Genomic DNA, 11,965 nt, shown 5'->3' with positions numbered 1-11,965 from the left:
CTGTGACACCAAACTCAGGAGGAGCATTTGGTACAGCTCTGCTGACACCTGCACGCAACACACTGTCCCTCAGAGAAGAAACAGCCCAGACGTACCCAGCATCTCCAGGTACTTCTCCTCAGTCTCCTGTTTTGGAGCAGCCATGCTGCTGGCAGCATTGGAGATGAACAAACTGCCCGAGCTCGAGTTCCCAGGTTTGACAGTATGGGTTCCTTGAGCTGATGCTGCTGCGGCAGCAGCTTTAGTGCCAGAGCCCACATAGATGTGCTCAACCTGCAGCACTTGTGGTGGGCACTGTTCCTGTGCCTCATGCCAACCTGGGGTCCTTCATTGCCAGACGTCCTCTGGAAGTCTGTGCAGGCTGCCCGGTGAGATGTCAGCACTTGCAGCTCAAGTGAAACAGAACAAAGCAGTCAGACACTACAGCTTGACCCTGTCAGCCAGGAGTCATCGACTGTGAGGAAAGGGAAAGAACAGATTGACAGGGGATACAGACAGCTTGTTTCAGTCTTCCATCTGGATCACCATGTTCCACTGTGGAAACACCTGCAGAAACAAGGAGAGCAGGAACAGGCCAGCAGGAATCAATTTGGATGACTGCTGGCCCAAAGGCCAAAGGACAAGTTTTACTGTCCAGGGCAGCTGTTGAGATTCAGCACACCAGGAAATGTCCCTCAGAGTGACTGTGATACACACCACAGCAGGATGGCACTCAGAGGCATGGCCTCACTCCCTGCTGCTTTGCACTGGAAAGGCAAGGAGGGCAGAAACCACCAGTTTGGTGACTGCAGTGACTGCATCCCTCTTTCACTCACTTGCTTTTCTGGAGCCCGAGGGAGGCAGATAGCTTCCTCTCTGATGATTTTCATGTCTTCCTGAAGCCTCTTCTCCAATGCCTTGATCCTGGCATCAGTTTTCTGCAGCTCTGCCTTGATGTTCTGCAAACAAGGAGGAAGAGGACGCCTTGTAGAAAAAGCAAGGCTGCTGTGAGTGCACCACAGCCCACTGAGAATGGCCTCGCCCAGGAGGATTCTCCTGAACGGAGCAAGCGCTAGGGCTGCTCTGACACTCAGGCCTTCGTGCACCAAGGCAACCTTCTGATGTCACTACGACAATTTGACAACCATGCCTGGACATGACAAAGCAAATGCTCCATGTTGGTCTGTGAGTTTATTCAAAGCACTAACCAACCTTCCCTACAGCAAACACAAAATACCAAGGGAGGTTCTCCTCTGTCACAGAGCAGCAGAAATTCCCCTCATGGGCCAAACCCTGTTGTTCAGGGCATTCAAGAGGAACTCCAGGAGTGCCCCAAGCACCTACAGCCTGTACCCCAACTGAGCACTCAGATGGGACACAAGCAAAGGAAACCAGACCAAGAAAATAGCCCACAGCATTGCACATGTGAGAAACAACCCTTCCTTTAACTTTTTAAAGGTGTTTTAAACCTTAAGAAAGGACTGAATAAGGAAAGATTGCAGCACTGGGAGTTTCCATGATTAGCAGCCACATGCTCATCTACAAAAGGGATGCTGCTCTGCATTTTATACCCTTAGCCCCTCCGAAAGTTTTGTCAGTCAACTCTTTCTCTGCTGTCCATTGGTGGAGATTACTTTCTTGCATCTTGACTGGAGGTCAGGTGTTGTTACACCCTGCCTGCTGGTCACAAGCCAGCCCTCCCCAAATGCCCTGACTACAGGCGATTACAAGGGGCTTAAGGAAGAGGACTATGGGAGGCCATACTACAATAACAGCACTTTACATTGTAACATAATACCTATCCACATAATAGCTGTCTCTTAATTGTGAGAGCCAGCTATTACATTACTCACCTATAGTGCACAGAACCAGGAGAGAAGGCACTGTTGGCATCACAGCTGAAATGCTTCCTAACAAATGTCCCCACATATTTGCACCTTTCTTGGACATGGCCAGGACTCCTGTGGATGTACATCTCTGCCTTTCTTCCCCTTTGGAAGCAGTCAAACTGGCAACTCGTGGGGAAACCAGGGGCTTTGTGGGGGCTGCATTGCTCTGCACACACCCAGGCCACCCATGGCACAGTGCTTTGGTGCCTAAAAAGATCAACCAGCTAGAAAAGGTTTCATTTTGACCTTTCTTACCTGCTAACAGAAGTTGCCAAAATGAAAGTTACCAAGCAGGGCCTGATCCCTGCTGAGAGCTGAGGGTTAGAAAGGAGGCATTACTTTATTTCAATGCTGGGTGCATAGGGAATCACTTCCCATAGCCCTGCACAGCCAGCAATCTCACCTACCAGTTTGTATCCATGGACCTAAGACATATTCAATACTTTGCTGAAACTCACAGGCTAAACATTACCCCAAATTTATTGACATATTTTAGTCACTTCTCAGAATTTATTGACATCAGAGTAGGAGTGTCCTGTAGGTCCCTGGTGGTCATTGCCAGAGGTTTGGGGGAATATCCATGCACAAACGAGCCTAAGATGCAACTGGGCTTGCAAAGCAAATTTATTCCATTAGTTTCAGTAGTAAGTAATACATACCAACCCCTGGAGTCCCAAAAATCTGCTGAGCAGAAGGCGATAGAGCGTGGTACTCGGCAGAAGGGGCAGGTAGGCAGTGCACTCCCAGGACATGCCCTGGATCAAAACAGTGTGCATCTCATCCTTCTCACCCTTCCAGCTCAGAACCAGGCCTTGTATCTCCTGCTCAGGAGTGGAATTTTCCCAGTTGCAGCATCAGCTCACACATGGCTGGCTGTGAGATGATGGCTCAGGATGACTCCATGACTCCCTGCCACCAAGGGCTCCATTATGCACTGTTCCCCTTTCAATGGGCTTGACTGCCCACTGATTGAGCAATACATTGATTGTCTTTCAAGGGTCAAGGTCCCACCTGTTAAACAAGACACTTTTCTTCGTTGTCCTGTCAACCTGCTCAAACATGGATCAAGTATGGCAGGGCCTGGGACACGACTATGGTTCCTGACACAGTCATTTGGGAAATATTCCCTTGCTCAAACTCTCCTTTGGTGATCAAGAGCCTCCTAAAAACATTTTCTTCTCTTTGAATGCATTCCAGCTACCTTCTTAGCAGGACCACTCTCCTTATTCTCTAGGGCAGGATAGCCACTTGCACACAATAAGCACTGCAGTGGGGGAATACAGGGTTTAGCACTCCTGTTAAAGGTAAAGGAACTCACAAGACTAAGCCCTGTTTGTTACACTTAATGCCTCTCCTTCCTATTCTGGGAACAAAACACATGTGTTTCATCAATACACCCTGCAAGTGCTCTTGCTGAGTGAAGCCACATTGCTGTGTCAATAAAGCAGCTGGGACTCAGTTTCTTCATGCAGGGAAAGCCCATTCTTTATTCATGTACCTCATTTTTATACTGTTTTCACAGACCGCGTGTTCAGCTCCAGCTGGCTGCTAGTTTCCTTGCCATACAATTTATTGCTTAGAAGGTGTTTTGGTGTGTACATGCTAGGACTCGCTCTTACTCAGGTGATTACATTTTTCTTTCATGGACGCTAATGGGACATATTTCTTGTTTATTCCAGATGCAAACAATTTTCTTAGCAAAATAGCTTGTTGTGCTAACTGTATTCTTAGGACTTTTGCCATGGGAAGTTAGCTGGCTGCATGTGGAAGACATAACAGGCCAGCTGGGAATTTAGCAAAGCAAGGCCTGATTTTATAAGTCCTTTCTTTCCTAATCCCCCTACCTGTGTGCAATGCATTGTGACCTTCTTTCAAAAACTAATGAAGAAAACACAGATTGCCTACTGAGATTATTCTGCTCTCTTCCAAATCAGTTCACTCCTTAAGCAAAACCCTCAGACACATCCCCGACTCCCTCTCTCCCAGCCAGCTCAGGCTGCTCTGGCCTCTGCCGGGGTTCTGCTGGGGCTCCACCCTGCCCAAGGCCGGGGCCCACTCTCACCTCACAGGCGCTGACAGCTCTGCACCACAGGAGACCTTCCCGAGCACCCTCTCTGATCTTTCTGCTTTCTCACTTGAGCAAGGCTCTCCTCCAGCCAAAGAGATTGCATTTAGGGATCCAAATCCAAGTGGCAGGAACTCAAATGCTCTTGAGTCACAGCTGCAGGCCTGAATCCACATAGAATGTCTGGGCTGCCCCACTCCTCTTTTGCAAATGCCACTGCCTTTTCTGCCTCAGTTAGAAATACCACAGCTGTGCCAAAACCAGCCAGTGGATGGTATTCTAAAGGTAGTGTGCTTTGGAGAGGATGAATGAAGAAGAACCTTCCCCACTTCTGAACCATACAAAAGAAGCCATAAGCATGTCTTAGCACCAGTAGAAAACAACTGCTAATTCAGGAGGAAATGTTGAGTTTTCTGAAAGAGTAAGAAGGGGATCTTTCAAATCATCTTCCAAATGAGTTGATGTTTCAGAAGCTTTATTTAATTACTTCATTTAATTAATCCTACTCTATAACCCTATTCTAAAAAACCCTTCAACAATCCTACTCTAGAATCCTGTTCTACAATTCTACTCAAAATTGGCTATGGAGATAACATCTTGACATGATATATTCTTGTCTCTTACTTCTTCTGGACTGAGTTGATGAGTGGTGCCAGGATGGATGCTGGCTTGGCTGTTGTTACAAATGGATGCTGTCCACAGGAGAAAAAAGAAAAGAAAACAAAGAACAGTGAACCATGACTTTCCAAGCTCAATGCTTCACAGGCTCCATGAGGATTCCTTTAGTTCCTAGAAAGACCCAGAAATTAGAACAATGGGACCATCTGTTCTCCAGTTGTCATGTGCAGAACCTTGCCATCCCAGGCAAATGTGGCCCAGACTCCCGCTCATCTGTTTATTGTGATGTCTTCATGTTACTGGGATTTTTGCCCTGCCATTGCTCTAGAAATGGTGCTTTCTGTCCCTGGGGTTTCTCCCTTTCAGGAAACTCCAGTGACTCACATAGGTCCCTGCTTTGCATGATAAGCACTGTGCTGATTCCCACAGGGAGACAGAGCAGTGTCTGCCTTTCCATGCCCTGCCCCTCGTGTGCTGGATGGCACCTTCCTTCCCAGCCGGGCCTGCCCAGTGGCACTGGGCCCTGCAGTTCCCTCTCTGCCACACAACCCGGCACTAACCCTGGCACAGTTCCCATCACATTTTACCTGCAGGAGCTCCCTGGCAGACCAGCGCTGCTCCTCGTCTCTCTGCAGGCAGCAGCTCAGGAAGTCACGCAGGCAAGGCGAGAATCGGTTGGGCGGCTGCAGCCGTGGGGTCCCTACTGTGGCTATCAGTTGTGTAGCCTGGAGAAAAAGGAGACACCAGGCTCCACTTGCTGCTTTCACATCTCTAAGTGCTCTCCCACCTCCCTTTGTTTAACCTCTGTTCTTCAGTGGCACTTTCTGCCCTGGCAGAGACCCAGAGATCATTCTCCTTTACCAACCAGAAACCCAAATCCCGATGCAGCCACAGCTTTTCCACCATCCCGCAGATCTTGCCTTGGCAGCTGATTTCATTGACTGACCTAGGTAGTGGGAGCTACATCAGCAAAAGCACATTTGCTTCTCTGAGGATTCACACCAGCTTGAGAGGCTTTTTGGAAGAGGGACTTTGCTATACAAACTAATATCAAGGGTTAGTACATGAAAGGCATGTCTGCAGTGCTTGTTGGTCCTTTAAGTGCACGTGCCCTAGCACAAGACTGAACAAGCTTTTTTTGCTGTTCTTGAAAACAATGGGAATTGGAAGGAAGGAAAGGAAATCCATCAGTTAATCCCCAGGTAAGGAAATAAACATTTACAATCTCAGCTTCAACACAGACACATTAAGATGCCTGCGCAAATGTACAGGGATGAAAATGCCTGCTTGGGCACACAGGAGCCACCTGCAGCTCTGTCTCTCAGCAGTCTGGAAATTGCAACTTCCTGTTTTGCAGCAAAAGAAAAATTGTCATGGTCAGAAGAAGGAGAGGTGCCATCCCTGTGGTCACCCTCTGCTCATTTGGCTACTCAAGTCAATGCATGAATGGTAGGCGCATCCCAGAATGTGCCAGGAAACAAATGGGAGGTTTTGGCAGGCCCTCCACATCACCAGGCTCTGGCTTGGTCACATGGACAACGTGGCTTGGGCTGTGAAGGAAACACGGTGACTGAGTGTTTCAGCAACACTGCGCAAGAAGCAGAAGAGACTCAGTGGCCTTTACACCCTCATGCCCAGGTTTCAGGCATGTTTCCCAGTGAGAAGAAACTGCACAGGGAGTAGGGTTCATCTCTAAAGATCACAGTTTTAGAAACCTTGTTGGGTTTGGGTCTCCTTCCTTCATTTCTGGAAAGATAACAGCAGTTCTCAGATTCTTGTTTCCTGCTATTAAGGCCATCTCCACAGAAAAAAGAACTGGAACCACTTAAAAGCCAAAGGAAAGTGTTGCCTGAGAATAGAGTTTGTTTGGAGTTTGTTTGCATGTGGTAAAGCTTGAGTTCCCGCACTGAGGCAACCAAAACTACAGCAGATGCTGATGTGCTGCAGGGATATTTTTAGGAGGACACCTTGGTGGAAGTAGTTCCAGCAGATGGCAATGGGCTTTTGTCCAATGGCATGCAGGACAAGGGGCAGGTGAGAAAGACTGTGGGATCAGTGAGTATTTGCTCCTTACCATGATGGGACTTTGGTTCCAGTAGGGAGGTTCTTGTTCTATCATTTCAATCCCCACAATTCCAAAAGACCATATGTCCACTTTGGGATCATATGGTTGACCTGTCAGCACTTCTGGCGCCAGCCACCAAGGAGTCCCGACTACGGAGCACCGTCTGCTCTGCTCAGGGCTGAGCTGAGTAGAGAGGCAAAAACCAGCTGAAGAGAAAGCAGAACACTGTTTCTATTTGAATTCTGTGCAATTAGGAAAGCAAGCAAAAGAGTTCCACAGTACAACTTTGAAAATGTGCTGTTGAATTTCCTGGCATTGGTGACTTAAAAAATCCCCCCAGTTTTTACACTCCGTGGTGGCTTTTGTTCTTTGGAAGCTTTAGACTTGTAACTCCCTCCCTCTGGAAGGGACACACACAGAGCAAGGCCACTCTTGACTGCTTGTTCCTTGTCCTACCTCTGTGCACGTTGCAACTGTGCCCGCAGCTCACAGCGGGTGTCCCTGCACTGCCACCAGCACCATTTAGGGGAGCTGGCTGTCACTCCAAGCAGCCCCACACCCACATCCCTGGAATGCTGCTCCTGACCAAGAATACACTGACCCAGCTTGACAGAACCGTCGGTTCTGAGAAGGATGTTGTCACTCTTCACATCTCGATGGATGACATGGTTTGAATGAAGAAAATGCAGTCCTTGCAGGCACTGAGAGAAGAAACAGAAAGAGGAGGGCAAAAATGAGTGATGTGATTTCATCCCACAAGAACGACAACAAAGAATCTAAAAGATTCCCTCTGCAGGGGAATGGGCAGTAATGGCAGAACACAGTGCCACTGAGAGGAAGAGCTTGCTGCTCCAACACTTGCAGAGCAGGACCTTTCTGAGGAAAGGCATGTCAGCTTCTGAAAGAGCAACAGCACCTGCTGTTATAGACTGTCCCCTGCAAACCAGCCAGGATGACGGCTGCTGCAGTGCATGTGCTCAGAAGCAAAGAGCCTTTTGGCTACACTCCTGTCCTTGTATGCTGAGGCCTGAGAGAAACGAGTCTCTTTTTTCTTTGCTGATCATTTCAAATCCTGCCACCAGCACCTTTGCTTTCACAGGCAAGGAATGCAGTGAAGACAGACTCCAGGCAAACATTTAGAGAGGCAAGGTGGAGAACAGCAAATACAAATACATGAGCCAGAGTGAGAATACAACAGCAGGAGAGAAGAGTACTGGCACTGAGTACAGGGAGTGCAGGGGCACTGGCAGGCCTTGCACTTGAGATGCTTTTTCTTGCCCATAGCATACCAGCCACACAGAACCAAAGCTTGGCACAGGAAATCACTGCAGGTCTGAGCCCCTGTTTCCCAGACAATCCTGCCCAAGCCCTTGGAAACACAGATGGGATTGCTGACCTCCCGACTGATGGCTGCTGCTTCATCTTCATACAGAGAGGTCGTGCTGATGATATCACTCAGGGCGCCTCCATCCATGTACTCCAGCACCAGCCAGAGTTCCTCACCCACAAGGTAGCTGAAAGAAGGAAACAAGGGCATGGAGATGAACATGCATGGCTACTTTGCTGGGCAGATGGCTGGCACAGAGAATGATTTAGTACAGTCCTTTGAAGAGTTCTCTTGACAGGAAACAAAGCACGGGGAGATTCATTTCCAGGAGAGGACGACATCTTCCTCACCTTTCAGCAGTTTGACAAAAGAATTCCTTCCCATTTGTAAACCAGAGAAGCTCAAGCCTATAACCAATCCCTAAAGGGGCTTTCAGCAGCAGGACCCTGACCTGTTTATGAGCAGGCTGAGCTCCAAGACGCCCCTCTCCCAGCTAAGGAAGGCTCCAGCCTCTGCAGTCTCTGCAGCCCTCAGGGACAGGGCAGCGACCACAACCAGGCTGGCAAAGCCCAAGCATGAGCACTGACAGGCACTGATGGGAAGAAGCCAGAGTGAGCCTGAGCCCTGTACAAGCTTTTGCTCCCATTCAGGACACAACAGGATGGGCTTTGAGATCAGCCCCACCGAGGTGTGGATCAGTGCCCTTTTTGTCCCAACAGGTGATGGTAGACACAGAATCCCCTGAGCTCTGGTCTCAGCCCCACCAGGTCTTATCTGAGAGCACAGCACTGGCAGCTGTTGTGGGCAAGAAGCAGATTCATTGGGTTGTGCTGCAGAATCACAAAGGACTTGATGTGTTTTCCTAGAGACTGGTCTGAGCAGGGCTTGGGCCAATGGCTAGGATTCTAACATTCATGGGAAAGAGTGGGAATCGGGTATGGAAAAGTGCCATGGATCTGAGGAATATACCATGGCTGGGCTGGAGGCTCTCTCCTGAGAAATGCCTGCAGTACAGTTTTATCTGATCACGCCACTTGGATGTGTCTCTTGGACACATCTTGATATGCACAAAACTAGAAGATTAAATAAAAGTTGTTATAAAGATACTGCTTTTTTCTTTGGGAGCACATGGAAAACACTTCATGCTCTCTATTTGTCCTTTAACCTGATGTACTTTCAAAGGAGTTCTTATTGGCAAAAAGATAGCATTCTCTTATTGACAAAATATAGCATTCTCATGAAAATAAACTGAAAATGTAGTAGTGGTACCACGACCAGTCATAAAAATGACAGCAGCAAGACATGAGAAGCAGAAGGGCTCGCTTCAGGATGGAGAAAAACAAACTCCACCAAAAATACCCCACAAAACAATAGAAAAAAAAATGCAAAAAAAACTCAAACACAACCCCCCCCCCAAAAAAAAAAACCAAACCAAAACAAACAAAAAAAAAAACAATAAAAAATCCCCAACCAAAAGGACAAAAGTCCGAAGCCAGTCCATTTCTGTGAAGGTATTTTTCTCTGATGACTGTTTGGAAGTCAGGAGTCTAAGGAGAATTTAGGAAGCTAAAAATTCTGTTCAGTTTGGCCACGAGCACACAGGCCTCGTCTAGATCATTTGCAAGGTCACATCCTTCTGCTGATGCAAGAACAATCCCTGCTTCAGCCTTCAGCAGAGAGGGAAGCTCAGGCAAATCCAAGCCAGTCCGAGGTGCCCTGAGAGGCAGCAGGAACACCCAGAGCGCTCTCTCGCTGCCTCGGAGCACAGCGCTTCCTCTGGGGAGTCCTAAATGGCCCTGTGGCACCAAACTCAGGGGGAACATTTGGTACAGCTCTGCTGATACCTGCACACAACACACTGTCCCTCAGACAAGAAACAGCCCAGATGTACCCAGCATCTCCAGGTACTTCTCCTCAGTCTGCTGTTCCAGGGAGATGAGCAAACTGCCCGAGCTCGAGTTCCCCGGTGTCACAGAAGAGCTTCCTTGAGGTGACGCTGCTGCGGCAGCAGGTTCAGAGCCCATGATGTGCTGGACCTGGAGCATTTCTGGTGGACACTGTTCCTGTGCCTCACTCCTAACTTGGGGTCCTTCACTGCCACACATTCGCTGGAAGTCTGTGCAGGCTGCCCGGTGAGATGTCAGCACTTGCAGCTGAAGTGAAACAGAACAAAGCACTCAGACACTACAGCTTGTCCCTGTCAGCCAGGAGTCATCGACTGTGAGGAAAGGGAAAGAACAGATTGACAGGGGATACGGACAGCTTGTTTCAATCTTCCATCTGGATCACCACGTTCCACTGTGGAAACACCTGCAGAAACAAGGAGAGCAGGAACAGGCCAGCAGGAATCAATTTGGATGACTGCTGGCCCAAAGGCCAAAGGACAAGTTTCACTGTCCAGGGCAGCAGTTGAGATTCAGCACACCAGGAAATGAGGAAATGTCCCTCAGAGTGACTGTGATACACACCACAGCAGGATGGCACTCAGAGGCATGGCCTCACTCCCTGCTGCTTTGCACTGGAAAGGCAAGGAGGGCAGAAACCCCCAGTTTGGTGACTGCAGTGACTGCATCCCTCTTTTATTCACTTGGTTTTCTAGAGCGTGAGGGAGGCAGATAGCTTTCTCTCTGATGATTTTCATGTCTTCCTCAAGCCTCTTCTCCAATGCCTTGATTCTGGCATCAGTTTTCTGCAGCTCTGCTTCAGGTATTCCTTGATGTTCTGTAAACAAGGAGGAAGAGGACGCCTTGTGAGTGGAGTGGCTGCCATTCTTTCACTCACCTGGTTGTGCTGATCGCCCCTCTGCTGATGGAGATTCTCCTCTTGAATTCTTCCCATGTCTTCCTTGTTCCTCTTCAGTGCCATGATGGCACTCTGAGCTTCAGGCAGCTCTGCTTGTGGCTCTGCCTTGATCTTCTGTGCACACAAATGCAGAGCAAGTGACTGGGAGCTGCCACCAGGCTCAGCTTTTTTCCTCTTGCAGCCTCAGAATCACATTGATTCAGCCACTTCTTTCTTCTTCCCTCCCCCCTTCTGCCTCTATTTCAAACCTTCTGTCCTAGGGCTGATCTCTGCAGATTCCAAGGCTCTGTGCTTCCAGTGCCTGTGGGATTCCTGGCCTCCTCAGCCCCAAGGGCTGTGGTTTATGCCCTTCTTCCTGCCCTTCCCTCTTTCCCTTAGCCAGGCAGGCTTACCTGGCCTTTCTCCTTTCTCCACCTGCTGCTCGAGCTGCTCTTCCTGCTCTTGGGCTGGGAACAGCTCTCCCTGAGTCTGGCATGGCATCTCTGATGAAGCAGTCTGCTCCTGCTCTCTCTCTAGAAGCACCTGCACAGAAAGCAAGAGAAGATGGGTTTCAGCTTCCCATAGGACCTTTGTGGGCCAAGACTCAAAGACTGCTGGGCTCACTCGTTCCCAAAGCACTGTGCTGCTGCTCTGCTGGGTCATTCTCTGTTTGAGGGGAGGCACAGATTCCAAAGTGACCCTGGCCCTACAATCAGGGGCCATCTGAGACTGAAGCTCCAACAGCCTCTCAGGCAGCTGACAGGGAAGGTGTGGCATTTCTCAAGGGTCTGGTGAGGGCCTCCCTCTGCTTCTGCTATGTCCTGTTTGTCTTTCAGTAGTGAGTGACACCCTGCCCTGTCCCACAGCTCCATCCTGGCTCTTCAGGTGGCTTCCTGGGTGAGCTCACTCCTTGTCAGAAATGCTTCTGGAGTTCTCTTCAGGCCTCCACCAGCATTCCTGCCTTTCTGACATCCACACTCTTGTTAGAAAACCTGGTCATTCAGGAGATGAGGATGCATGTAAAGATCTCTGATGGAGATCACAGAGCCTCTATGGCCACCTCAGTATATGGAGGAGGACCAAGGTGTTTCTTCTCCCTCTTTTGTCAAGTGAGAATTCTGATCAGCAGAAACAGAGACTCCCCTAAGGCCCCATGAACGAATGCACTTACACAGCCCTGGGGATGCCAGTGAAGGAAACCATGCGTCATGTAATGCATGGCACGTATGAGCAGAGTCACC

General features: G+C 49.0%; 1 protein-coding gene across 1 annotated transcript; it reads right to left on the bottom strand.

The window, feature by feature from the left end:
• Positions 1-504: 504 nt before the first annotated feature.
• Positions 505-9,988, bottom strand: LOC131095753 (serine/threonine-protein kinase PAK 1-like). Its single transcript, XM_058043832.1, has 8 exons — positions 9,835-9,988; positions 8,708-8,738; positions 8,013-8,130; positions 7,212-7,317; positions 6,626-6,822; positions 5,139-5,276; positions 816-938; positions 505-546 (listed from the first exon to the last, which is right to left on the bottom strand). The coding sequence occupies exons 1-8, from the start codon at positions 9,986-9,988 to the stop codon at positions 505-507; spliced, it is 909 nt and encodes a 302-aa protein (XP_057899815.1).
• Positions 9,989-11,965: the final 1,977 nt, after the last annotated feature.

Source organism: Melospiza georgiana, chromosome Z (genome assembly GCF_028018845.1).
Source record: "Melospiza georgiana isolate bMelGeo1 chromosome Z, bMelGeo1.pri, whole genome shotgun sequence".
Taxonomy (NCBI): Eukaryota; Metazoa; Chordata; class Aves; order Passeriformes; family Passerellidae; genus Melospiza; species Melospiza georgiana.
The sequence above is the reverse complement of the archived record's forward strand: the minus strand, read 5'-3'. Positions and strand labels throughout refer to the sequence as shown.